The sequence below is a fragment of the Musa acuminata genome, chromosome BXJ3-8 (assembly GCF_036884655.1).
Source record: "Musa acuminata AAA Group cultivar baxijiao chromosome BXJ3-8, Cavendish_Baxijiao_AAA, whole genome shotgun sequence".
Lineage (NCBI taxonomy): Eukaryota > Viridiplantae > Streptophyta > Magnoliopsida > Zingiberales > Musaceae > Musa > Musa acuminata.
Window position 1 is genome coordinate 51,249,733 of NC_088356.1, and position 27,423 is coordinate 51,277,155.

At 43.2% G+C, this 27,423-nt stretch overlaps 5 protein-coding genes and 1 pseudogene across 9 annotated transcripts in view; 2 read left to right on the forward strand and 4 right to left on the reverse strand.

The window, feature by feature from the left end:
• LOC135645428 (uncharacterized) overlaps positions 1–5,062 on the reverse strand; it is a 5,558-nt gene extending 496 nt beyond the window's left edge. The window contains exons 1-2 of the mRNA XM_065163789.1: positions 4,816–5,062; positions 297–574 (exon numbers count right to left, since the gene is read on the reverse strand). Coding sequence (XP_065019861.1) covers positions 297–574; positions 4,816–5,062 — 525 coding nt within the window. The remainder of the gene's footprint in view (positions 1–296; positions 575–4,815) is intronic.
• Positions 5,061–10,773, forward strand: LOC135645429 (V-type proton ATPase subunit c1-like). Of its 5 annotated transcripts, none has more exons than XR_010498778.1 (5): positions 5,061–5,196; positions 5,314–5,475; positions 5,556–5,841; positions 8,602–9,125; positions 9,909–10,773. XR_010498778.1 is itself a non-coding variant. In XM_065163793.1 (5 exons), exons 2-4 carry the CDS (start codon positions 5,400–5,402, stop codon positions 8,621–8,623), a joined length of 384 nt encoding a protein of 127 aa, XP_065019865.1. In that variant the 5' UTR covers positions 5,061–5,196; positions 5,314–5,399; the 3' UTR covers positions 8,624–8,660; positions 8,863–10,773. The 5 variants fall into 5 exon arrangements, 4 of the variants coding, with proteins under 4 accessions (XP_065019865.1, XP_065019864.1, XP_065019863.1 ...); XM_065163793.1 differs by having other exon boundaries at positions 8,602–8,660; positions 8,863–10,773; XM_065163792.1 differs by having other exon boundaries at positions 8,602–8,660.
• A 1,059-nt stretch (positions 10,774–11,832) lies between these two features.
• Positions 11,833–13,166, reverse strand: LOC135644856 (uncharacterized). Its single transcript, XM_065162783.1, has 2 exons — positions 12,844–13,166; positions 11,833–12,561 (listed from the first exon to the last, which is right to left on the reverse strand). The coding sequence occupies exons 1-2, from the start codon at positions 13,130–13,132 to the stop codon at positions 12,239–12,241; spliced, it is 612 nt and encodes a 203-aa protein (XP_065018855.1). The 5' UTR covers positions 13,133–13,166; the 3' UTR covers positions 11,833–12,238.
• Positions 13,167–14,359: 1,193 nt separating this feature from the next.
• Positions 14,360–18,064, forward strand: LOC103995670 (uncharacterized). The gene is made up of 9 exons (XM_009416319.3): positions 14,360–14,598; positions 14,707–14,796; positions 15,428–15,487; positions 15,798–15,837; positions 15,941–16,034; positions 17,016–17,075; positions 17,158–17,249; positions 17,666–17,831; positions 17,929–18,064. Exons 1-8 carry the CDS (start codon positions 14,456–14,458, stop codon positions 17,750–17,752), a joined length of 666 nt encoding a protein of 221 aa, XP_009414594.2. The 5' UTR covers positions 14,360–14,455; the 3' UTR covers positions 17,753–17,831; positions 17,929–18,064.
• Positions 18,065–18,179: 115 nt separating this feature from the next.
• Positions 18,180–19,757, reverse strand: LOC135645980 (pathogenesis-related thaumatin-like protein 3.5). The gene is made up of 4 exons (XM_065164980.1): positions 19,375–19,757; positions 19,146–19,218; positions 18,402–19,068; positions 18,180–18,316 (listed from the first exon to the last, which is right to left on the reverse strand). The coding sequence occupies exons 1-4, from the start codon at positions 19,489–19,491 to the stop codon at positions 18,190–18,192; spliced, it is 984 nt and encodes a 327-aa protein (XP_065021052.1). The 5' UTR covers positions 19,492–19,757; the 3' UTR covers positions 18,180–18,189.
• A 137-nt stretch (positions 19,758–19,894) lies between these two features.
• LOC103996419 (small ribosomal subunit protein eS10z-like) lies at positions 19,895–26,209 on the reverse strand (annotated as a pseudogene).
• Between the last annotated feature and the right edge of the window lie 1,214 nt (positions 26,210–27,423).

Consider the following 27,423-nt stretch of genomic DNA (forward strand, 5'->3'; position numbering starts at 1 on the left):
AACAGTAGATGTCACATCAGAAATATGGTTTGCTTGCTTTATGTAAACTCATCAGAAATGTGATTTTGCTGCTGTTTCGATAAAACAGCCAACCATGAGTATAACTACAGCTGGTGCTGTTTTTAAATCAGAAAGTAATAAACTGAACAGATGATCAAGGAAGAATACGATAATTACTGCACATTTCTATGAAAACTTGGCACCTTTCAGAAAGTTTAAAACGTTAGGCATCACAATAGTCTATTTCAATAAACACATATGTGAAAATTAAAGAGGCAGAAGGGTCCAAGTTTTACCTCACAGATAAGAGAAAGTATGAGATAGTTGATTGTAACATTCCGATAGAGAGCCAATGTAAAGCAAACCAGCAGAATCAAATGGTGAACAAGGATGCCAGGAATCCAACCACTATAGAGGTGATACCGGAGCATGTCCAATTGGTCATATGCAAAGTAACCACAAGAAAAACACAATGCCGAATATGCACCAAGCCATGTGCCACCAAACAGCTGCTCATGTTCAAACATATTGCCTAGTCCCTTAATCATCCACTGATTGATCAGAATCAAGACAACTGCACCATATACAAATTGATTTAGTTATGCATAAGCTAACCAGGCTTATCTCAACATGCTAAAATGATAAAAATATGATAGAAAGGAGCAGAAGATCCTAGAAATGTAATGTCTAGCAAATGTGAGGTTGATGGTAAATTACTAGAAAAAGATATTTCTGGCAAGCAAACTTAACAGAAGTTTCCGAAATGTCAATAAGGAACCATGGAAACATGAGTTAGTATATGTGTTAGTAAAGATCGTCCTGATCAGGGTTTCTCCAATTCAAGGAGGAGAAGGCCTCCCAAGATGCCAAGACAGAGTAGAAAGTAACAAAAGTTATGATAGAGACATATTAACTAAGCTATCCTGCATAGAAACACCCCATCAGACTTTGGTATTCTTTGGAGTTTTAAGCCAATGACAAACACTTCCTTTTGGGCCTTTGATGTTGTCACATGAGCTACCTCGATGGTCCTAATAAAATCAGATCCTAAGAGTGCCTATATTGTTGAGGCAAGGGCTGTGCAGCCCTTTCATCGACCACTACAATGATAATTCTGTAACACAGTGGTGTATCTGAAGGCTTATCAGCATGGTTTCTGACCATTAGTAACAGAGGAACTGTCACTACAAGAAAACAGGAAATCAGGAAAGAAGTAAAGGATAGAAAAATTCAAGAGTAGGATAAAAGAAAAAATGCACTTAAATGTTTTTGTGACTTGAACCCTGGCCTCCCAAGTTGCAAAAGAGCATCAAATAAAAAGCATGGACTCGTCAAATCATCATATTCACATGCTCCTCTCTAGATGTCCACACTCTGACATATAAAACCATATAAACTTGACAGATAAAACTCCTGCTCAAAAGAGGACAACAAATATCGAAATCCACTCACCTCATTGGGGTTGTATCAGAAGCACGATCCAGCTTCAAAACCCTAAGGTAAGGGTTGCAGCAGATAGATACAGATGGCTTCAGTGTTTGACATGATTCTAAGTCATTTTAAAGCGAGGCATGTTGTTTCACAGCACAAGGGATTAACCAATACCTTTCTTACATATCACATTAATGTTTTGTGGCAGATGTGCACTCCTTAGTCAGCCAACAGACCAAATATTGGCCTAGTCATGTGTCAACACCAACAACATAGCCGAAAACAATATGTGGCCGTGTCTTTTTTGAATGATCACAAGCTAACTTCCGCTGAATGGTACGAGTTGTATGACAATTCTTGCTTTCAAGACTTCAATAGTTTAGAAGGATTTAGTAATAGATTGCAAAGAGATTTGACCAATTCAATTTGTTTCCTACTTGGCCTGACCAATTCAATTCAATGTGTCAACAAGGAAACTACCCCCCAACTAAAACTCTTATTGAACCCCACTATGACTCAACTTGGAACCAAAATTTAACAAATCTGATCCTATAAAATAGAAAAAAAAAAGATGAAATTCACCTTCAAAAATTTCCTAAAAGATATGGAACATGTTCAGCCTGAAATAAAACCTAATTTGGCTCAAACCTAAGCTACCTAATTTGATATTAACTATAACATAATATGAAGGTAAACAAGAACAAGAGATAATTTCCATGGAATCAAAGTCATATTATGACTTGTCCTTCGCTTTTGGATGAGGTTAAAGCAAGCTTTTCTTATTTTGCTAAAACAGATAATTTGCCGTTGAAATTGTACGCCAATATGTCAGCTGAGATCAACCAGTTTCTGCAACTCTAAGAGTTCTATAAGAATCCAAAATGTTCTATCTAGTAGTTATATTTGGCTGATACTAACAGGGTATTCACAATCTAATAATATGATTCTCTCACTTTGCAAAGTCTTATCAATTGTTGACTAGATATGGTTCTATAAACCTGTCAAGACTATGGATTTAAATATCAGTTCGATTTTGGTTTTGATGATCTATTGGATCTAAATGTGGTATATGGGACAGTTACTGATCCAGACACTCCTACATCAATAAGAAATAATATAACATAATGTATAGAGTGGTATGAAGTTATATGTACCATTACCGGTACTTGGTTGGACAAGTAAACCATGCTATGATAGAATATTGTTGAAACTAGTGAAGATTATGGTAGAATATGCCTAAGAAACAATATGTACTTCAATTGTTGTTAAATATTTTGGATCCATCCCTATCTTACATTTTTTTCTAGGACTTACGTGAATATCTAACTTTATAAATAAAAAACTGCATAATATGACCAACACCACCAAATTGATGAAATTATTATAAACTTAGGTCCAAGCACTGAAATGAAAAATTGTTTAAGATAGCTACCATGGTTACAAGGATCATTCTACCCCTTTGGGACCACAACTCAAGTTGCACATCCCAATTCATGACACAATGTTATCTTGGACTGATCCAAAATGCTTTGAAATGCCTAAAATGGGGGATCAAGTTTCATCAATATCATTAAGTCATTAAACATAAATCAACTGAAAAACAATTAAATTTTATAGATATTATTAAATGTACAATCCATTTCTTTTGGTTTAATTCAATGGAAATTTATTTATAGGACAAAATATCTTACCTTATTTAGCAAATGATCTGAGTGATTTATTAAGTACTATCATCCAAATTAATCTCATCCCTCACATGCTATGAACTAAACCAAGTTACACATCACAAAGTAGCACAATCCATGAAACTCCATAGCTACCAACCAAATCCTCAATCCTATAATAATTATCATTGTTCATCAACCTAAATTGAAAGACAAAAATTTTAAATTATTTTACCACTATAGAGTGTTTCTCTATTCTTCTTACCAAATACCAATTACCAACCTTCTATTGTGGTATTCCTAAGTTCAACAGATGTGGTCCTATGACACTTGCGTTTGGAATTCTCATAGATCAATCACAAGTGTTCATTTTTGTTTTTCTAAGTCCAGAAATAGGGCCAGAAACTTGGGGATAATGGTCACTCTAGACCATAGTCAGATATAAAATTTATTCAATCCTCTGCAAAACCCACAAAGTTGATAAAGCTTAGTCATAGCCTCAAGATGGAGCAAACATGCAGAGTGTATGAATAATACATGCATATAACATGAAATATAATGCTTATGGGGGACTGGTTTTGAGAAATATATTCTATTAGTCCAATAAATAGAAAGATTGGATTCTGATGCATGCCTTGATCAGTACAGAAAATATATAATGATTGCCTTGGATGGATGCATTTCACCAAAAGACCTGAATGAGCTTTAACAAAAACCTAAATTTAAAGGACTAAGAGCAATGTGCTTCAAGTACTATAAAGCAGTACAAGAAAAATAAAGCGAGATAACAGTATAACATGCCAAAGAAGCACTGAAACCTATTGCAAATCACTAAAATAACTATCTCTACACATAAATGTTTTTCACCCTCTATGCTACTAAAGGCAAGGGACGACAAGGGGGAAGAAGTGGCATGATACAGTATTCACATGCCACCTGTCTCTACCAACCAAGTTGTAGAGAATCTCTACAGCCTGTTTGTCCACTTTATTCATTTTCTCAGAATAACATCCTGACTCCAGTGCTATGGATCACATATGGATGTTACACTCAATTTGAACCAGTTGGAAATTACCAATACATTGATTGTAAAAGTTCCTTACATGATTTACACCTCAAAGGAATGTGACTTATTAAGAATCTAGGAACACATAGACTACTTTGCAATGCACTTCCATTTTTAACTACAACAACTTATAGTCAAAGCTCATCCGGAGCCTATCATGCAGGTGTACCATGAGCTGCAACTGCCAATTCTACTCCCATTTGGCTGAAGCTAAGTCGTAAAATTATATGGGTGAAATTACATCTTCCAAAACCCGACATAGGAAATCACAAAGCAGGGAGGAGATTTTAAAGAAGGTTCAGAGCTCTAAATAGGACATTGTCGGTACTACCCGGGCGGATGCCATAAATCTAATCAGGTAGAAACTCTATGTCTGTACAGAAATTGTGAACGACAAGTGTATAGTCCAGCAAGCTTGCTTCCTTTGGCCAACACTTCACACCAACTTCCCAAACTTCCAAAAAATGGAAATGACTGTCAGCAAAATGCAATTTTACTGAATACTTTCAAGCCGAGGATGACTTTAGCTTACGGCGTTCTGTAGTTGAGGGCTAGGTCGAGCAAAGAACGAGGACGAAACTTTAAAAGAAGAGGCTTGAGCGTCGCTTTTCACAAGAAGCGAAGAATTGGGGCCAGAGAGGGAGGTTTACGAACCGGAGGTGGTGGTGACGGTAGAGTGGAGGAGGGAGACGGCCGTGTTGACGAAGAGCGGGTCACGGGAGAGGGAGAAGCGGACGGCCCAGTTCGCAGCCTGGAAGAAGAAGAAGCCGGCGACGACGGGCGCGAGCTCGGACCTCCTGTTGAAGGTCATCTCGAAGGCCACCGACACGCCCCACAGCACCAGCGTCGCCGCGAAGAATACCGCCGTGTCGCCCTTCGCTCTCCCCCTGGGCGGTGCCATCTCCCTCTCCGTCCTCCCCTCTCTCTGTCTCGCTCTCTATCGCTCTATCTACGAAGCCCTTAACTCATCGGAAGCACCACCGTGCGCATTGCAGAGGCTAAACCGCTGTCTGCTTGGAGATATCGTCACCGCTGGTAGTTTTATTATCTTGCACCGATATTATAGCATAGACCCAAAGCTGACCTAAACATGTGTAGTTGCTTATAATGTTATTATATTGACACCAACGAATCTATTGTCACCGATCCCAGTCGTCGGCCCTTCTTCCTCCTCCTCATCCACCGCTCTGCAGGAATTAGGGCTTCCAAATTCTAGGGTTTCACATATCCACCTGGCGATGTCAACCTTCACCGGCGATGAGACGGCCCCCTTCTTCGGATTCCTCGGAGCCGCGGCGGCTCTTGTTTTCTCCTGTAATACTATCCTTTGATCGAATCGCATGCCTCGTCAAATCCGAAATTTGGCTTTGATGAGGCGCTTCTTTTCTTTGCAGGCATGGGGGCCGCGTACGGGACGGCGAAGAGCGGAGTTGGGGTGGCTTCAATGGGAGTGATGCGACCGGAGCTCGTGATGAAGTCGATCGTGCCCGTTGTCATGGCGGGAGTGCTCGGGATCTATGGGTTGATCATTGCTGTGATCATCAGCACCGGGATAAACCCTAAGGCCAAGCCGTACTATCTCTTCGACGGCTACGCTCACCTCTCGTCCGGACTGGCTTGTGGTCTCGCTGGGCTTTCTGCCGGGATGGCGATCGGGATCGTCGGAGATGCTGGCGTTAGGTACCTCTTTTCCGATCTGATTTGATTTTTCTCTGGTTATTGAGATGCTTTTCGCTGGCGTTTTTGATAATATTGAGAAATAGCAGCTTATATGTCTACATCGATCTTGATTATTGAGCTTCTATTTCACATATATAATACTCTTTAGAAAAACCATCCTTGATGGAAGTTACATGACCAATTCTACATAAAACATAACCTTCATCTTCTAGCTTCTTTATCTATGTGATATTATTCCATTATGGAATGAGAAGATTGTTATAAAATGTCATATCATTAGATCAGCCATATTTTAGCGGTAAATGTTTTTTTTTTGTCTGATGGATCTCTGAGCAAGTTCTTAATGATGCATTGAAAATTGTGGCTTATATATACATGTTCACGATAATGCTAATTCAAATTTGTTCTTGTTGATAAACAATGAATAGAAGGACATAAATTTAAGATAAGTAATTATGTTTCTTCAATAATATGATGCTAATATTAGTTTTGAGCTTGGAGATAATCATACTGCTTTTATGGTGTGTGCTGGTAATATCTTCATTGGCATGGAATACGGTAGCAAGTTATTATTTCATTGTTTGCTAACATTTGCAAACTACTTTATTCTTTTATGCACACGCAAAAGATATGCATATACGGGACTTAATTGTTATCATTAGATTTTGGATATCTCTAGTCATCTGGTTAAAGAAAATAAATTGAGAATGATTGTGGATGGTATGAACCTATATATGCTGAAGCCTAAATATATTTGGCTCTGGGCAGTAAGCAGTGTCCTGGAGCTGACATAAAATGAGTAATCAGTTCCATCTGTGTGATGTGTTAAGTTGTAGGTGGGGATTGATAGTTAGTATATCCTGCTTCTGTCATCTGGATGATTGCAGTTGAGTTTAGCCATTTGAAGACCTTCAGTAGTTGCTCAATATCTTAACATGAGATGTGGTCCTCCTTTTGCATAAACCAAGATGTGATGCGGCACCGAATCTCAAACTTGCTAATTTCAGGGTTAGTTACATGTCACTCTGTTGGTTGTTCATTTTCCGCATATGGTTCACAATGTTGTTGTCAGTGGTACTGGAACTATTAGGACTCCTGGACTGAAGAGCCTTTCTAACTGCAACTAGATTAGATGTGTTTATCATGATCCAAGTATAAAGGTTTAACCATACCATTCCCGATCATATCAAGAACTTTGAAGACCAAAAATTAGGGAAGTTAATATCTCTAGTCCTAATCAAGTTTCTGTAAATTATTATTTTTTAATCTCAGATCTTATTTCTATGCATGGAAACCCAATAGCTTGTATAAACCATGGAGCACCTTCCAAAACTCTGATCTTATTCTCATTGTTACTAATTTAAGATAACAAACCTAGAATCTGGAGTAACACATCAAACGAAATTGAACTCTACTTTGCACCATATGGAGGATGTGATGCACCAGTGATTTAAGGGACTGCCAATATATTTGCCTCTTGCTCTTAGGTTACTTGTGATTCAACTATCGTTTTTGTTTGAATGAGCAAGCAAAAGCAGATTAAAATTGTTCAGCAATCTGCGTCTGCCTATCTGTTATTCTCCCTAGTTTGAACTAAGATACTATGGTTGTTCCAAATTTCAACAAAACAAACCAGTTCTGTGTTCTGGACCTAATACACTTTGTGCTTCATCCCACAGGTGCTTAGTGCTGATCTACTTGTCAGCATTAAGTTTTGGCCTTAGATCTTGAAATATTGTTTCCTTCCATATATTGAAACCTATGTCCTAGACCAGATACAAGTCTGATAGAGACTATTTGAATGAATCAACTTGATTATTTGGTGTGTAGACTAATTGTGGCCTTTGAGTTGGTATGTTACAGTTTTTTGTTCATTTAGTCCATATAAGAATGAATTGAGTTTATATTTGTTGCAGGGCCAATGCACAGCAGCCCAAGCTGTTTGTTGGGATGATTCTTATTCTCATTTTTGCTGAAGCTCTTGCACTCTATGGTCTTATTGTCGGCATCATCCTTTCATCTCGAGCTGGTCAATCTCGGGCAGATTAAGAAAACATGAAGTCTCGGATGTCATTTCCCGTTGCTTCCTATGTTTGCTACAGAACATTTGTTCTAAATATCTATTATCTACTTTTCTGATTATACTGTGAACTATCCAGATAACTTGTATTAACCAGAGCCCTTTGGCAGTTCCATGTCTTTTAAATAATGTAAATGCATCAATCTCATTGTAATGAAGAGTGAGAGTTTTTTTGCATTAAATATTTATGCCTTACTATGAGCTTAGATTGTTGTTCTTTTTTAATATAGGTTAACATGGCAGTTCATTATATTCTCCTTTTTGCTTTATATAGAGTTTATTGTGACTTGATATTTGGTGACTTATTATTCTGGTCAAAAGGAAAGCAAATGTAGATCTTGATCATCATCATGCCATTCAGTTGTCTTATTCCTGTTGGCATTTATGTTGCAAAGGGACTGCTAGGATCCTTCTGATATTGTTTGGTATTGTTGAATCTGCAAGTGTCTTTTATACAAACAAAAGGATAACGATCTAGTTTTGCTTCTCATATGCCATCTATATTAGAAAAAGCATAGACTCATTTGTTCTTACCAGTGATATATCCAGTTTTTTTCCTTGAGCATAGAATAATCTGTAACATCAAATTGATATTTCTCCCTGTCAATTCTTATAGGAATGACAAAGTGACTAGATCATCTTCTGTAACTAAACTTCTCCTTTTTGTCTCCTGGATCCAGTCCAACCTTGGGACGAGTCTGAGGGTTGAAGCAGTTGGCTAAGCTGGTCTTCGTCAAAGGTAACTAACTTCATACTCTTATGGCCAAAGTTTTATTCACTTTATTGGGACTTCGTCGATGTTAGTGAGGTGCACCATTGCAGAGGATGGTAATAGACCAGACCAAAATTACATCTTTGACAATGACATTGTCATGGTGCAAGCTTCATAACAGCTATCATTGCAACCATGCCACTGACATGACTCCCATCCGCTTGAACAGGCAGGTTACCTTTCATTCAAATCATGATTGTGCCAGGTAACATGAACAATGATGGGGACTCCGATTGTGAGGAGGTAAGATGTAATCGAAAGCATGTGGAAGAAAAAGACTTCACTAATGCTTCTCATAGCTGGTGCCACAGGCGGGTTCTCGTGTAAACATCACTGCATGGATTAATCTTTCACAGTTGATCAAAAAGTTTGTCTATGGAATGATATGGTTATTCACTGGCCAAGAAGGTTAATCTTTTTTCTCACCAAAAGGTAGACTGTGTTCGTCCTGGATCTAAAATAATATGCACCAAACTGTGTCACTAACTAGGCCCCCCTTAAGGAGTAAATATTGATCATTTTCCTATGCCAGCTCTTATTAAAATCTCTCAGTAGCTTTCTCCGAGTAAGTTTCCTGTGTCCACATGGCAAATCATCTCTCATGTTAGCTTGGTTAGTTATCTCAAGGTGGAATATGTGGCAAGCTTGAAACAGGAATTATGCAGTTTCCACTCTCGAAGTACTGCTTTATGTGTTGTAAACTACTTTTCCCACTAGTTGCTGCATCCAATTCCTTTTCCAAATTCTGCCCAGCTGCCTATATCTATGCTTAGAATGACATTTATCTTTGGAGGTGGTGGCTGTTCATTTGCTTCCCTGTTTCTTTTACATGATTCTTCTACTCCTAGATAACTGCATGGAGCATTAGGTTTTGCAGACCTCTTAGATTATTCTTACTCTGTTGAATTTTATTGTGTATTATTTACCACCATGATCCTGCTCTTACTAACAGCTTCTTTGTATTTTTCGGTGCTGTCTACTCCCCTGCATAAATTTCTGAAATATCAACTTCAATATCGATTTCTGAGGTGCTAGTTTTTTTTTACAATATCCAGCTCTTGTAATATCATTTTCTTCAACATTGACTGTCAGTGAAATGGTAATCTGCAACATGAGTCATGGAGCTAGTACAGTTTGAAGTTTTACAAGCTTTTGCTTATATTTATCTGCATCTGTTCCTCCTTATGTTCTTCCATTTATTTTGCTTGTCTGTAGCTGGCCATGGGGGCTTGTGAAGCACTGGTACAAGCTTAGTGATCCAAAACAATTTGTACGAAAAGGAATATGTCACTGTGGGAATTGAGGTCAGGAAACCTCAGTTGGGAAGAGGGAACCAGTGATAATGATGACACCGTATCAACTCTTCATGGTAAAAGCTCAATCAAATTTTGGAAGACCTACAGCATGAGTTGTGATCATGACAACAGGAAAAGAAGAGAAGTAGCTAAATATTTGCAGCCAACCAGAAGACCTTCCGAATGCAAACAAATGGCAGCACGATGGATCCTCTCCTTTTTTTTCTTTTTTTTTTCTCTCTCAACTATCCACTGATGATGACTCTTAGAAGAGATATGTATGGCTACTACTCATGCTTCACTTGGCATATTTCTCAAGAGAGAGAGAGAGTTGTAAGGGCTGGTGGCTTGCATTATTGAGCTCAATGATTGACTGCATGATCCTACAGCAGTCCATGGAAGAACAAGAAGGGATACAGACGCTAAGCTCGCCATGATCCGCTGTGTCCATGCTCAGCATGCACCTCGTGCGTGTCTCCATCGGACTGGCTCGACATGAAAAGGACGAGAAAGATCCAAGTTCTACTGCTGTCGTCGCATCGTCGTGTTCTGCAGCGTTTCTTCCTTTGTTCGAGGCATGATATTATTGATCTAGCCAGCTTCCAGCAGGAATGATTGCAGTGGCACTGGTGCTTTTGGAAGCGATCTCCATACTCCATGCGTGCATGTTCCCTTTGTATGTTTTCTCCAAGTCTTATTGGTATACATGTAACAAACGATGGACCAATGTGACAGAAGACTATATATATTAACAGCTGACTCCAACCATATTTTATGTCACATCACATGAAAGCTCTCAAGATATGTGGACGTGTTTAAGAGCTCTATGGATCTGTTGACACCTCATGTAGCTAAATGTCGAACATATTTGGATGTCTTGTAGATGCGATGACACTTAGCCCATACAGATGATGAGAAAGCAACATCTCATGATTTGATATTCCTATGGGTAGGTGTTACTCTGCGTGCTAATACTTTATGACACTCGGTTGAGAATCACAGTTGAATACCATTCTCTCAACTGTCATAAATAAATGGAAGAGCTAATTATGAAAATAATTAACTTCTTGTAATAATCATTTAACTATAGAAAACATGATTTCCATCAGTATTATATATTGTAATATAATACGTGGATGGTTATAGATATCTCATGTTTATGGGATTGACATATCGTCTTTCGCCTAATCGTAATCTCATCTTTATATGATCGATATATCATCTTCTACTTGGCCAACTTCTCAACTCTCACTCTAATAATGAATTATTTCATTATAATTATGTTCATATAAATTTAATATTTGATTAAATTCTTTAAATCCAAGCTAATTTAAGCATCCAAAAAATCTTATTGGGTATGTCCTTAATTAAGAGTGAAAAGTTACTCTCAATTCAAGCTATTAAGAGTAACTGTTCACTCTTAAATCCCAAGAGTCCATGTGGAGATATAAAAAAAAAATATTAATTGAACCACTTTTGCTTTTTTTTTAGTCAATTTCCTTTGCTCTTAGTGGTCCATAAATAGATCTTAAAATGACAAAAAATAAACCCAATAACATGTCATGAATTAATTAAAACCTAAAACATGTATGAAAAAGAATTTGGTCAAACTCCTACAAGTGTATGGAGTTTTTATGGGCACAAAAACATATATATATAAAAAAAATTAACCCAGAAACATGTCATGTTCATTTTGTGGGTACAACTTGAATTGGCTTCAATAGCTTTTTAATCAGTCTTCTATCCACACAATCATCAATCTTCTCAATACCAACAATAGCTACATGAATATAAATGCATTATGGAATCAACTTTCTTTTCTTTTTTTTGCTCCAATAATTTATCAGTCTTCTATCCACACAAAACCATCATCAATCTTCATAGATTTAATGCATTGTGGATCAAGCTTAAGAAAATTCAGCTTCCTTTCATGCTTTATTCATCTTAGTTCAGAGTCCACAAAGTGCATTGATGAGCCTACAGATTCAGAAAACATCCAACCCATTCGAATGAAGTAGCACATTGACATTCTTTTGCTTGCAGATGAAGATGACCAAAATCAAGTGATCTTTCCATGTCGAAAAAGAACCCCTTTTTGCCATGATTAATAATAGCTTGATGCTGTACAGTATACAGTCAAAACTCAAGTCTCATGTGTTTGATTTACTCATCCAAAACTTTGCAGCAAAGTTGGCATCAAATTGGGTGAAGGAAAGCTAAAGTTCATAATGCATAGCCTGCCACTCTCCACTAGTCACTGCTGGTGGTCCTCCTTGTGAGGCTCCTTATCCAACCTCTCCTTCCCTTGACTCCTTCCACCTTCCCTCTAAATCCGACATGGCATGTGCTTGCCTTGTTGGATCGCTTCCAACGTCCAAGCTGGAGAAGCTGCCCGATTCTCTTTCGCCATCTCAGCACCCCACCGGGGTTTGAGTGCTCCACCAGTGCTGTTCTTACCACCTTGGTGTCATCGCTCATTGTGTTGTTTGCACAAGACTCGATGCTCTTGCTTTTGCCGTCAGTATTCCATGAAGCTTGTCCATCATCCTCAAACTTCATCGTTATGAATGAGTCTGACAAAACCGGAACCAGTTACGTGTAATCACATACTACTCGAGCATGACCTCCATGAATGCTGAAAAGAGACTGGCAATTCACGTTCAATCAGGAGTAGCTATACTGATCTACCTTTACTTATGAATTAACTAACCTAAAGGCTGTATTTTAAGTCTATCTCATAGAAAGCATTCTACTGTTCATATTTAGCACACCGAGGCTGCATGTCGATGGAGATATAGATGATTGATTCACTTAAGACATACATGATCTACCACGAATTTGGACTAAACGTTTACCTTCAAGGCTGTCAATGGAGCCTTCGTCTTCGGAGTGATCTTTGTTCTCACGATGATGGGGCTCGAGGAGATGTACGAAAGAGCCCAGAGCGAAGATTTTAGGAAGGGCGATGATGGATTTCTTCTTCAAGACTCTGAATGACCTAATGCCGTCCTTGGTTCGAGGAAGATGAGCTTGTTTGGATTCCAAGAGCAGGAGCCTGTCTCTCAAGCACTGAGCACATATCCCCACGACCAACTGCTTGGGGTGGAAATAGCAGTACTGCTTGCTCTCCCTGAAGTCATTCATGTTTGTAGGAGCGTAATGGAGAAGAGTAGGCAAATGCGAGGAACACAGGATCGGTTGGTATAAGAAGTCATCCAAAGATTTCACCTTTAAGACCATTCACGACAAGAACAGAACGTGTAACCCTACTGGGATTAGGTCATCCCCCATGACGGGTCGCCTTCTGTGGGTCTCACAACAGTCACTCCCATAGTCCACATGACTCTGCCGACAGGGTGGTTCGCAAGAACATTCTCACTCTAGTATTGTGCAGCTTTGCCTAGTGAGCTGATCACCCGAAACTGGAGCTCAAAACTCTCGAATGAAATCCATCCATGAGTTCATGTAGGTGATTCTATGACATCCTGAAGCTTGTTTCGGCTGTCTGGAAGGCCACTGCGAATGCAAAGATGTGCAAGTTTGACATGAGCAACATCAACGTTTGGCATCTCCAGGCAACTTATGGCCAGTTCCTTTCCTGTCTTCAAGGATATCCCCACAGACATTGATTGACCAGCAGCCATGGCTTCGGTGAAAAGGAAATGGCTCTGTGGTGGTTCAAGGGATGGGAAAAAGCTGATCGTTCACATGGGAAGGTGGAGACCACGTCCGAGTGATGGGTGTTCCAATCATCAGAGCCGAGATAAAGGGAAGAACATGGCTTCATATGATCTTGTGCTGTTTCTTTGGAGGATGGAGGGAGAAACTGTCAATCCATCTTTAAGATATATTAGCAGATTATGCAAGAACACATCTGCAACTGCATGGTTACCGATTACCAATGCTGCAAGAACAAGCTTTGAAGACCTTACTATGAGTAAAGCTGCTTTGCTTCCGGCTAATTTCTTCATATCATTACTGATGAAAGCAGCCAATTGTAATGTTTGTTCTCATCAAAATCGTTTCGATTAAATTCCTAATGCGCAATCGATTTTATGGATCAATAATGATGAAGTTGGAGAAGGATTAGACTCGTAGTCACATCAATCAAACCTTGAAGCTTTTCATCATGTGTTGGAATTGCAAGACTTTTACACTGCGATTCGCTTGGAGGGGATCCCCAATCACCACCGATGGAAATGGCGGGCGAGTTCAAACTTTGTTCTGTTGTACCAGAAATACCCCCAAGGACAAGCCGGATCTGAACTCACGAGCCGCTCCCCTGTCGGGGGTAAAAGAGTAATTGCATCCGGCACGCGGGATATTAGATGAGGCCAGAGCGCGTTCGAGTGAAGAGGACGCCAGCTCGTTCTTCGTCTTCGTTTCGACGAACTAGGGTTTCGAAACCCTAAGCCCCTGCATCTCTTTGGTGGCTCTACTCTTCTCGATCCTAGGTCGGAGGTTTTCATGTTGGATTTGGGTGGATTTCCAATGTCGGCAGCCGCAGGAAGTGCCAAGCGAAGCAGGGAGGAGTCGGAGTGCCTGAGGCCTGAGAGGAAGGCGAAGAAGCGAGAGAGTGTTGATGACGACCCAGATCTCGATCTATCCAGGTACGGTATTGACTGTACTCCTATATGTTCTTCCTTCGATCTTGTTTTCCCGTGGTTTCGTTCTCCGGGTTTGTTGCGTGAACGGATCCAAATGATTGGCGATTTCAGTGATATCAAGGGGATCATATCGGCCTTGCATCAGATCAGAGAAAAAGCTCTGAAGGATGGGCAAAAGAAGGCCGAGGAAACGATAAAGAGGTCAATTCTTATCTCGATGAAACCTAATAGCCTCTCCTTTCATATTCCGTTGTTCTTCTCTGTTCTATTATGGATCAATCCTCTTCTCTTGTTAGGTTTCTTCCCTTTTATGCTATGACCTACGATTTAACAGCAGAGATAATAAGATTTGGATAAAATATTGATTATGCGGATTTCTGAATCTAGAGCTACCATTCTGTGCCCTAACAATTAAATGAACTGATGTAGTTTTGCAGATGGGGTGTTTGTTGAATCCGAGCTATCTTTGTATTATTTTGATTTGTACAGATACCCAGATGATTTTTTGTTTCAATATCTGCACTCTGGATAATAGAGATGATGCAGTAATTTTTATCAATAGTTTAAAGGAGAAATCTATTCTTGTATGATTTTGTTCTTTATATGCAGTAGCAAACATTTTGTCTTGGACTGATACATGTGTACTCAATAGATTTCTTGTCTGAAATACATGTTGATCTCTTTGACTCCATTTATAAATGAGCAAGCATTAGCTTATTTACAAAATCATTCACCTTTAGGTGTAAAGTGTATCGGCTACCATATTACGGAGCTTGCGCACCAATCATGTGTTTCATTTTATCATGTAGCTGACGATCTATTTGGTTTACAGTCTAGAGTTGGAGATCCAATCAATGACAGATGATGCCAAATCAAGGTTCGACAAAGAAAGGTAGAAGAAATCCACATCTTGCCATGTGTTGTTGATTTAGTTTAATGAATTTGAAATGCCAGGATGGTTATTTAACACACAACTCTACAATATTATAATCATTTTTGGAATGATCGCAATGCTAAGCGTCTCTTTTGCTCATATATCATGGTTAAAATCGAAAACACTAAGTTGTTATTTTCTGTCATCGCAAAGTTCAAATAGTCATAGTTAATTCATTTGGTTCTGCACACTCGATAGATAGTATCTCCTTCACCTTCTTATGACATAGACAGCACATGTAATCAAGTAGTTCCTCTTTCAATGGCAGGCAGAGTTTGATGAAGGCATTATTAAAGAGTTCTAAAGAGGTTCATTAAGCTATAATTCGTTGGTTAAAGTTTGTTAATAACAATGTTCTTAGGACCATTAGTATTGTGATAATTTTGATCTTCTAACATGAATAAACCGTAGTGTGAGAGCTCTTTGAAAACAGAGTACAGCAAGTTTCAAGCAGCTTATGAAAAGTTTTGCAAGGAGAAACAAGCACATATACAGGCTTTTAAAGGTAAGTTCAAACAAGTAGTAAACTGTTTGATTTGCAATTTTCACCTCAGCATAACATTTGTCTTGTGATTAATGGGTCATTACCAACTCTTCTGCAGATATTAGACTTTATTATATAGATTTAGCCACAATATTAGATATTTGACCATCTAAAAGTGTGTCTGTGACTCAGAGCACTCTAGTTTGTTCTACACAGTAGTAGCTAAAGGATGGGGCAATTTGAAGTATCGATGTATATTCTTCTAAATGGAGATTTTGTAAAATATCGTGATTCTGCAAACCTGGCATAATAATATTAGTTCAAAATAAATTATAAAGATACAAGAACAATTGTCTCAACCATGTAGTTCACTCACCAACATGCCTTCCAGAATATGGGTACCTTCTCATATCATTCGTGGTTATAAGATTACCTACATTAGTAGTACTTTTCTAAATTGTTCACCATGACAGCTTTGTAAATCGGATTTCAACCCTATACGAACTTCATCAGTTTGTTTTTCTAAGGCTAACTGGTAGACTATCCCTCTAAGGATATCCTTCAGCATGAGATGAATTTGTAGCTAAAAGCTTCAAATTCTGGTACGATTGATTGTGGACTGAAATGCAGGTTAGATTATCATTGTTATTCAGAACTTTTTATCTACAAATTATATGCATATTGATTGTAATTTGCATGTTTCCAACACCCGGACTCGTGATTTTTACGTCTGGGCTATTGGACTACAACTGTGTATCATGCAACTTTCTATTTCGTAAACTAGCATTGAAGGACACGATCCATAGAACATGATCCTACGGGTTAAGTACAGCGGCTGTTTTCATTTGGTCAAAGGAGTCGGTTTGATCCTCTAAGCTATTGCTTGCAAATATTAGATAATTTTTCAAATGTTAGGAATTATTTTCTTTTCAATCCGTAAGTTGCAAACTACAGGCATCTCTTTATGGTCAATAGCTTATCATTTATTGGTTCTGCTTTCAGACATATATTCCAAATACGAAGATGAAAAGGAAAAATTGTCCATTCGATATGAACAACACAGTGAGCACCAGCTTTTTCTTTTTCAAAACTAGACTGCCAAAGGAAGAGGTTTAACGCAGTCATTGTCTTCCATGTCTTGTAGGAAAGAAAGAGAAAACTAGTCTCTCTGAACTCGAGAAGACCTGTACAGACAAGCTAGCCAGTGCAGAAGAATCTCTGAAAAAGAAGATGCAGGTAAGTCAGCGGAATACAACAGTCGGTCAGCAGTCTGGTTTGCTTTGTTATCCTCCACTTTTCTATGGTTGCTTTCTGGTATTTTTGCATCATATGTCGTTCTTGCTAAAATTATGCATCTCAATCTGCCAGTCTCAAGAATTTTCATAGTCTTGTGCGTGTATCTGGATGGTTAGTGATTTGGGTGCTAGTACCAGGTTATATCAGGAACATGTCAAAGATCAGTAGCACTGATAGATGTACTCATTAATCTAATCACATCATCTTGTCGATGCATGCCTCGACAAGTAAGGGTTCTGTTTGGTGCAAGCATGTAAAATTTTCAGGGATCTAAAGCTTATCCTTGTCTCAATTTGAACTTCAAGCATCAATCAGACTTACGCTAATGTCATGCTCTCGTCTTGGTTACGTTACAGGATGACAGATCTTTCAGCATCTTACGCAAATCTCTTGGATCATTCTTAGGAAATGCCTCCGATGAGGACTTTGGCCCTGATGAATGAGCAATCTCATTCCTCGTCTCGTTGATCCTTGAAACATTGAGAATATCAAAGAGTTTTCTTTTTAGATTCCTTGGCTTGGGTAAGAATAGAGATTGCTCCATTATTTGGGGATTAAGGAAAAGGTTATCAGTTCATTATTTGCAACTAGCTCTTACCACAACTTTTTTTTTTGTTAGATACTTTGGATCGCCAGATGTCCGGCCTGTAATAAAAGTCCAAACAACTCTTCTGCAGATATTGGGCTTTTAAAGTGGAAACAAGGAAGTGGAGCGGCGTTCTCTACCAAAAACCAGCAATAGTTTTGGAATTCTGAAGAACATATCATTCTCTTAATGTGTATCACAAACGGATGAGCCCCATCGTAGAGGACACAAACTGGCCTCATCATCCTCTGCAAACTGTGCACCACAAGAAAGAAACATCCAACTTCGCTTTGCCTATAATACGAGCAGCGAGCCCCACAAACCAAGGAACATCGCTATCAGCCATTTACAAGTAGATGCTCCCCCATCGGTTCCGCTGCAAGTCAGCTTGTTGTCGTGGTACGAGCACACTCTGCTCTTCCTGCAACGAAGCCACAATGCGACTGAGTCCGTCGTCCTGCTCTCAGAAACGCTGGCAATCAAGCAAGGTAAGGTAATGCGTTCACCTGTTGGAGCAGAAGGTGACGATGTAGTCGGCCTGGCTGCAGGTGAAGATGCTGCTGGGGTCGTCGTACGCGTAGCTGTACGCCGTCGGGCACGCCGTCTTGAACTTCTTGGAATAGTACGTCGGCTGGCACGTGGACGGGTTCCCGTACACGCCGCGGCAGCAGTACTGGTCGGTATTGAACACGTCGCACGCGCTCCGGCACGCCACCGTCTCCCTCTTGACCATGACGGCCAGCTCCGAGGGGCAGGTCTGTCGCAGGTCGCCGTCGCAGCCGGCGGAGCTACAGTTGCCGCCCTGCGCATTGACCGGGGTCACCACCACCGGAAGGTTGAAGCCATCGACGAGGCTGACGTCGTAGAAGTCCAAGGCGGCGAGGGTGAACTCGGCGAGCGTGGCGGGCGTCTCGCCCGAGCCGGAGCATTTGAGGGAGGAGCCGCAGGAGCCGGTCTGGCACGACCCGTTCCCGTTCTGGTCGAAGTTGCATCCGGTCCGGCCCCATATCCGACCGGACCACCCGACCGGGGCCTTGACGACGACGGACTGCCCCTGCTTCAGGGGGAACCCACCGCCGTTGAAGCTTTCCCCCGGTATGATCCCCGGCCATATCGTGGTCTTGCACTCGTTCACTATAGTGAAGACTCGCGCTCCCTCGGACGGTTTTGCCCCTGCCAACAGAAGAATTCCCACAACAGGTCAATCAAAACGCAATGCTCTTCATTAAGAGACGACATGTTCCGAATACCTGAGAAGACGAGGAGGAGCACAATCCATAGAGTTCTCATTTCTTCTTCTACGATGGCTGTCTCGTTATCTCCCTGCGGTGATGGTGATATAAGAAGCAAGAACTGTTATTCTAAGAATAATTATACTGCAAACAAACGAGATGTCGTGAGTTTAGAATAAAAAGGCTGAGTGGAGAAGGAATACGTGGATATGAAACAAGAATCAATGGCACAGATGAGTGGTGCTACCTTGCTTCCAGGAGGGGGATCAAGTATATGGGGGCTACATCTCTTCCCACTATCTTCTCCGTGCACCTGTCCGCTTGCCTTCATTCCTCCCTTGGGTTGCAGTTCATGTGCAGCCATCTGTTTATGATTGTTCCCTATGAGATCAAGACTGGAAATCTTCAAATAGTTTTTAGGACGTGGTCACGCAAATGATGCGCAGGAGAGGCGTTCATGCGGGAGACGGCAGTGCTGATTGATGTATATTCCATTTGACGAGCTGCAGGATGACCAGCACAGAGATCATTCATCTGATTCAAGGACTCTGATCTCGGATCAAAAGGTCAGTCGAGAATCATTAGATTATCAAAATATTTATATATATTATGTATGGCACCAAGAGTTTTCAGATTGATTCCTAGCTCTGCAACTCAAAAACTATTTACTGATGTCAGCAGAAATTGTAGAGTGCTAGAGCAGCACTGTTTGAGTTGGCAGAGAATATAAGCAAATCTGATGTAGCACCACTTCATACGCCAACCTCTTAAAAATTTCCAAAGGCATTATGCATTTGACCAGCAGAATCTTACAATTTCTAATCAATTCAACAAATTGGAAGCAAACAGACGAAATCATCAAAAATGCCTTTCATGTCAAAAAGCTCGACGGGGAACACTTGGAAAAGCAGCCCTAAAAGCCACTGAAGAGAAGCTCGGGCAGAACCAGCACCAAATCCTCCACCTCCACCTCCAAGGCCGAATCCGGGTCTGCCACCAGCACCCTGCACAATTTTAATGGTTAATCCATATCACTGCCCGCAAAAGAAGTGCATTGATATCAGGTGGTGTGTATACAATGCCTCAGGAAAATAATTCAGGTGGTAAAGAAAGATATATGTACAATGTTCACAAAATCCTACAATTAAAATGCATATTTTGTTTATCAATTAGTAGTGGACAATCTTATTACCAGTTAGTATGTGTGTGTCTTTTGATTCTCGTTTTGATGTGCAATGGGCTGCTTTCCATCGGTAATTCCATAAAAAACTAAAAATACATGCTTCATTTATATTTTAGCATTACCTAGGTGAAGGACCATAATTCAATTACAAACTCATGGGATACTACAATCTACGAACTGATTGTAAACACAAATTACAGGATTTTCTGTTACATAATAAAGCTAAGATCCTGTTTCCTAAATAATGGTGCCATCGAAAGCTGAAATATGTGTTTTTTGTGAGAATAAATTTCAACTCCCTGTCATATTTGGGTTCTATGAAGTAGGATTCCATCAAAAAGCAAGCATATATGTGATAACTTGTTCTTCTAGGACACATGTTTCAGCAAGTCAGATTACGATGATCATAATAGAAGTCAATGAACCAAGATACCAGAATATCAAATAATGAATCACTCTTTTTCTGCCAAAGGTCACGTAGGACAAACTTTGGTGATTTGCTAACTGAGAATTTTAACCAAGGCCATACTTGACTCTTCATCAATATAAATTAGACAAGTAAATAATATTAATCACTCCCAAAGAAAACCCTTCGGAGATTTGAAATTTATCGGCCCAGAAATGTTTCAGATGACCATCATAACTGATGAGGATAATAATGGCGACAAGACTCGGGCTGACGTCAGCTGCCCCAGATGACGCCTCACGCCTCGATCGACCCGACAGCACCTGGTCAAACGGACCAGAACGCCAGCCAAGGTTCATTAATGTCCTGCTCAAGCCCGGTCGTCCACGCCACGCCAACACCAGTGTCGGACGCTACCAGGAGTACGAGCCTACCCCCTGCAAGCGGGCACATCAGGAAACAGTAAGCTTCCCTATAAATACCCTCGTGTCCTGAACGAGGAGAAGAGAGGGAGAAGGAGACACAACTTAGCTATTGAAACCCCCTACGACTACTCACTAACTTGATCGTCGGAGGGGTCGGGTCGAGCACCCCGACCCGACCTGTGTGCAGGGACGAAGACGGAGCTCCTTCCTCCGAACACCCAAGCAAGGAACCTCCACCCCCCAGAGAAGCCCGGCGAGCTCCGACGCGACCCGATCAGCACGACCGACCGCCTTGGCAACCCAGAGGGACACCGAACAAGATCCCCCCATCATTCGGACCCGAACCAAGACGCGTCGGCCCCGAGGCCACGGCTCGAAGTTGTTTACACCAACATTTTGGCGCTAGAAGGAGGGCCCGAATGTCAAGGGATCGCCAGATCGACTCAGACGAACCCGTCGCTAGATGGTCACACCTGATCGGGGCCGCACGGGATCACCCCCCGAATGGCCAACCTCGAGAAGAGGAATCTAGGCCCTGACTTAGTCTCTTCCGAGCGAAGACTCAGTATCTACCTGACTGCCTCCCGGCTCGCGGTTAGCCCCGACCTGACCCCTTCGGTATCTACACGGCTCAGCCGTAGACTGCCTGAGTCCACCTCAGCGCGGCCTGCCTGCCTGAGCTATACCCCTCGGCCCCAGCCCGCCTGAGATATACGCCTGCGCGGCCTGCCCGCCTGCGCCGTGCTCCTCGGCTGCATGTTGCCCGAGACCACGCCTGCGCGGCCTGCCCACCTACATCGTGCTCCTCGGCCACATGTTGCCCGAGACCACACCTACGCGGCCAGCCCGCCTGCGTCGTGCTCCTTGGCTCCATGCCCCCCGAGACCACACCCGCGCGGCCAGCCCACCTGCGTCGTGCTCCTCGGCTCCATGCTCCCCGAGACCACTGCCTTGCGCAGCCTGCCCGCTTGAGCCGCGCTCCTCGGCTGCAGCCCGCCTGAGCTATACGCCTGCGCGGCCTGCCCGCCTGAGCCACATTCCTCGGCCGCATGTTGCCCGAGACCACACCTACGCGGCCAGCCCGCCTGCGTCGTGCTCCTCGGCTCCATGCTCCCCGAGACCACACCTGCGCGGCCAGCCCGCCTGCGTCGTGCTCCTCGGCTCCATGCTCCCTGAGACCATTGCCTCTGCGCGGCCTGCCCGCCTAAGCCGCGCTCCTCGGTCGCAGCCCGCCTGAGCTATATGCCTGCGCGGCCTGCCCGCCTGAGCCACAATCCTTGGCCGCATGTTGCCCGAGACCACACTTGCGCGACCAGCCCGCCTGCGTCGTGCTCCTCGGCTCCATGCTCCCCAAGACCACTGCCTTTGCGCGGCCTGCCCGCCTGAGCCGCGCTCCTCGGCCGTAGCCCACCTGAGCTATACGCCTGCGCGACATGCCCGCTTGAGCCACATTCCTCGGCCGCATGTTGCCCGAGACCACACCTGCGCGGCCAGCCTGCCTGCGTCGTGCTCCTCAGCTCCATGCTCCCCGAGACCGCACCTGCGCGGCCAGCCCGCTTGCGTCGTGCTCCTCGGCTCCATGCTCCCCGAGACCACTGCCTCTGCGCAGCCTGCCCGCTTGAGCCGCGCTCCTCGGCTGCAGCCTGCCTGAGCTATACGCCTGCGCGGCCTGCCCGCTTGAGCCACATTCCTCGGCCGCATGTTGCCCGAGACCACACCTGCGCGGCCAGCCCGCCTGCGTGGTGCTCCTCGGCTCCATGCCCCCCGAGACCACACCTGTGCGGCCAGCCCGCCTGCGTCGTGCTCCTCGGCTCCATGCTCCCTGAGACCACTGCCTCTGCGCGGCCTGCCCGCCTGAGCCACATTCCTCGGCCGCATGTTGCCCGAGACCACACTTGCGCGACCAGCCCGCCTATGTCGTGCTCCTCGGCTCCATGCTCCCCGAGACCACACCTGCGCGGCCAACCCGCCTACGTCATGCTCCTCGGCTCCATGCTCCCCAAGACCACTGCCTCTGCGCGGCCTGCCCGCCTGAGCCACATTCCTCGGCCGCATGTTGCCCAAGACCACACCTGCGCGGCCAGCCCGCCTGCGTCGTGCTCCTCGGCTCCATGCTCCCCGAGACCACTGCCTCTGCGCAGCCTACCTGCCTGAGTCGCGCTCCTCGGTCGCGCGCCGCTCGAGATCACAGCCTCTGCTCGGCCTGTTCGACCGAGTTGTGTTCCTCGACCGCACACTACCCAGGGTCACCGCTGCGCACGCAACCCGCACCCCTGGCAACGGACCAGCAGCCGCCCGACGAGAACAAATACTGAAAGCTGAAGCCATGCCTCGGACTCCTGGCGCATAGCTTCTTTCCGAGGGGGAATATGATGAGGATAATAATGGTGACAAGACTCGGGCTGACGTTAGCTGCCCTAGATGATGCCTCACGCCTCGATCGACCCGACAGCACCTGGTCAAACGGACCAGAACACCGACCGAGGCGCATTAACGTCCTGCTCAAGCCCGATCGTCCACACCGGCCGAGGCGCATTAACGTCCTGCTCAAGCCCGGTCGTCCACGCCACGGCAATACCAGTGTCGGACGCTACCAGGAGTACGAGCATGCCCCCTGCAAGCGGGCACATCAGGAAACAGTAAGCTTCCCTGTAAATACCCTCGCGTCCCGAACGAGGAGAAGAAGAGAGGGAGAAGGAGACACAACTTAGCTATTGAAACCCCCTGCGACTACTCACTAACTTGATCATCGGAGGGGTCGAGTCGAGCACCCCGACCCGACCTGTGTGCAGGGACGAAGACGGAGCTCCTTCCCCCGAACACCCAGACGAGGAACCTCCACCCCCCGGAGAAGCCCGACGAGCTCCGACGCGACCCGATCAGCACGACCGACCGCCTTGGCAACCTAGAGGGACGCCAAACAAGATCCCCCCATCATTCGGACCCGAACCAAGCCGCGTCGGCCCCGAGGCCACGGCTCGAAGTTGTTTACACCAACAATAACGTACAAAAAAAAAACTATACTCATCATATTGCTTCTTGCTTTGGATTCTAGAAATGACAAAAAAAAAAAAAGTCCTGAATGCATGATTTAATACAACTACTCAAGATAATCAATCAAAACATGACAAGTGATGAGCATCATGTTATAACAAGTGCCATTACAACATGGTTGAAATGAAGAATTAATCAAGTTTACAATTACATATAAAATGAGAAGCATTATATACTTTTTGAATAGAAGAAAAATCTAGGGTCAGATAATGGGAGGCCAAGAATCTAGAAAACAAGTAAAACTATGTGACAACCAGCAATAAGACCATGACTAGAATCCCACAACATAGCAATCAACTTAAAATTGAACATTAACTCATAATAACTTCGCTTTGGCACAAGACAACTCAACCAATGATAATGTGATTTGCAACATTCAGATAAGGATCCTCCACATCAAAACTTGATGCATGGCAGCTTTTTATTTGCTGTCCCAGATTACCAGTCTCCCCTCCTAATTTAATCTCGCTTTGGAAGTTACACTCACTTCTAAGCAATAAAACATCCATGCATTCTGGATCTGACTCTCTACTACCAAGGTTCATTTGCCCTCCAATATTCCACAATAAAATTCATAAATCGAAGCTACCTTTTGCATGAGGACGCTGCAAGTAGATATTAATATCATGAATATGATTATTGAACATATTCCAAGCATTTCTAGTGCCTGCTATGATATTCTGCACTTCCATTCTCCAAAGCGATTGTGCAAAAAATTGCAGAATGGCTTCTAGAAAAGTTGCATATTTGCAAGCTTATCATTTTCTTGTCAAATAATTGTGGTAGGTTAGCTCCATGTCTATGATATCATTCAAATATTTGACAATGAATAAACTTGTCTTTCACCTAGAATAAACTGCCCCAGAGAATACAACGAGAAGGCAGATAACACTTCTGGAAGAGATAAACTAGAAATTCTCTATAGCCAAATCACACATTTCTAACAGCAGAGTCCACCTCCTACAACGTAACAGCAAGAAAGAACCTTTCATCATTCTCTACCAAAAATACGACCAGAAAAGGCATTCTTGACTGACCTCGTAATACTCATAACAAATTTTGATGATAGGAAAAAAGCTTAGAATAAAGATATGAAATATGAGTTGATGCATACCCTGAAAGATGGCTGAAACTCCGGAGGTGCGCCGCCCTTGTCAGCAAGATCACCCGGAGGACCTCGAGGACGAGGACCACCCCGACATCCATCCCTATCCCCAAATCTTGGCCTATCTCCTTCAAATCGTGGTGGTCCCCTGCTAAGAATAGAAAACATCAACCAAAAGTACTCTTCGTAACACTGAAATGGAAGAGATTCGGGGGGGTTATAGTCACCTGGGGCGGTCACCGGGAGGGCCAGAGCCAAACGGGCGGGCCGGCGGTCTCGTGGACTTCTTCAGGGTCGCGGGGGACAATTTCGGAGGGAAGATTAAGGTAAGTTCTCAGGTACTCGATACCATCATCGGCGAGATACCAGTAGTAGTGCTGCCAAGCAAAGGTCTCCCTCACGTACTCCCTTAACTTGAAGATCTGCATCCGCTTGATGACCTGCAGGTTTGGCACGTCCATCTCGGGATGCTTGGCAAGATTGTAATCCTTCTTCGCGTAAAGCAGCCCCTCTATACCAACAGATAACAGCAACAAATTAAATCCAAGATAATCAATGAAAAAGAACGATCATACGGGAAGAATACTAATAAGGGAAGCCCTTTTATGCATTCAAAACTACCTTGGAAGAGGTACTTGCAAATCTCACGGCGGTTCTACTTGGGGATGATCTGGGAGAGAAGCACAGGTGGAGATCAGGGATAGAACTGCCTGAAATCGAGGGACGAGGAGGAGAATTGGAAAGCTTGAATTTCTCACCGTGATTGCGCGCGGGAGATCGCAGCCTCCGAGGAACGAGTGGGAGGACGACAACGAAGAGGAGGGAAATGATCCCTAGCTTCTTGGGGTCCTTCGATACATCGTATACATCGGCCGGGTTAATGTTCGGGTGAAGTCCAGGCTATTTGCCGGTCCATTATGCAGTGAGTGGCTAATTGGAAACCGAACCGGGTTCATGGCCTGATCCGGTCTCGTCTGCTGCTCACACTATTTAGCTTATACCGTGTCGGTCCAAACTTGCAGTTCGTGGAGTTCTCGAGTCGTTAAATACCTTAATATTATATAGTGTCATAATATATTACTCATATCACAAGATGTATATTTTGGATTATGAAGAGTAATGCGAAAAAACCAACAGGAGGACTGTCCAAAGGACCCTCCGATCCTGAGAGAGTGAGAGAGAGAGAGAGAGGATGCAGATCGTACAATCAAGATTATTAGAGAATTATTGCCACAACGTGACCTCCTCCTCCTCCTCCCACCGGTTTACCTCTTCCACTTCTCTTGCATTCTTGCTAGAAACCATGGCGATCATAGGTTATGGGTTGGGTCAGCTTGTATATCGTCACTACTGACTGGAACCGCTGCCTTTTCCTCGGCCGGTCCTCCTTGCTCTCTTCCTCTTGGTCGCACTCGTCTCTTCGTCTTCCTGTCATTAATATCAGAGCTTGTTTCATCCCTTCCTCCTCCTCTTTCTTCTTGCAGCATGTCGACTCTTCACTGTCTTCTTCCTCCCCGCTGCTGAGCTGCACCAGCTGCTGTGCTGCCTCGATATCAGGCTCTGTCATGCCTTCCTCCAGTCTCACAGACATCTATGTCAGTATGGAGGAAGAAAGAGGACTGAGAGAGCAGAGGCTGCGACTGTGGGGTGATGTCCGGGGGGCATAAATAGAGGAGGGATTCACTTTGGAGGACTGCGTGTGAAGTCAGAGAAACCGAGGCGTGGAAAGGAGGAAGATGGAATGAAGTCACACGGTGGACTTCATTCGGAATCATTGTACCTTTTTCACTGAAGAGCTTGTTTTAACTTCCAGTAGCATGCTGCCACGTCAGTAGTGGTGCTTGGTTTGGCCTCGGCCTCACCACGCGCATGACCGAGAAATGTCTCTCGCTTTCCTCGTTGAATCCACAGTCATACTCTGAACAGCAAAACAACCTTTCAATCTGTTTCTGCAATGGCATCATGAACGCAATTGTTATTGGCTGACAGATTATGATGCAAGATTTCTTTGCTTCCATAAGTTTGACTAGCTTTGGCCCAGTCAACCATGGTGGTCAATCCAGCAAAGAGATCACTTTCCAGTAGTGGTTGAGGCTCATTTCATCATCACCTCCCGCTTCTCT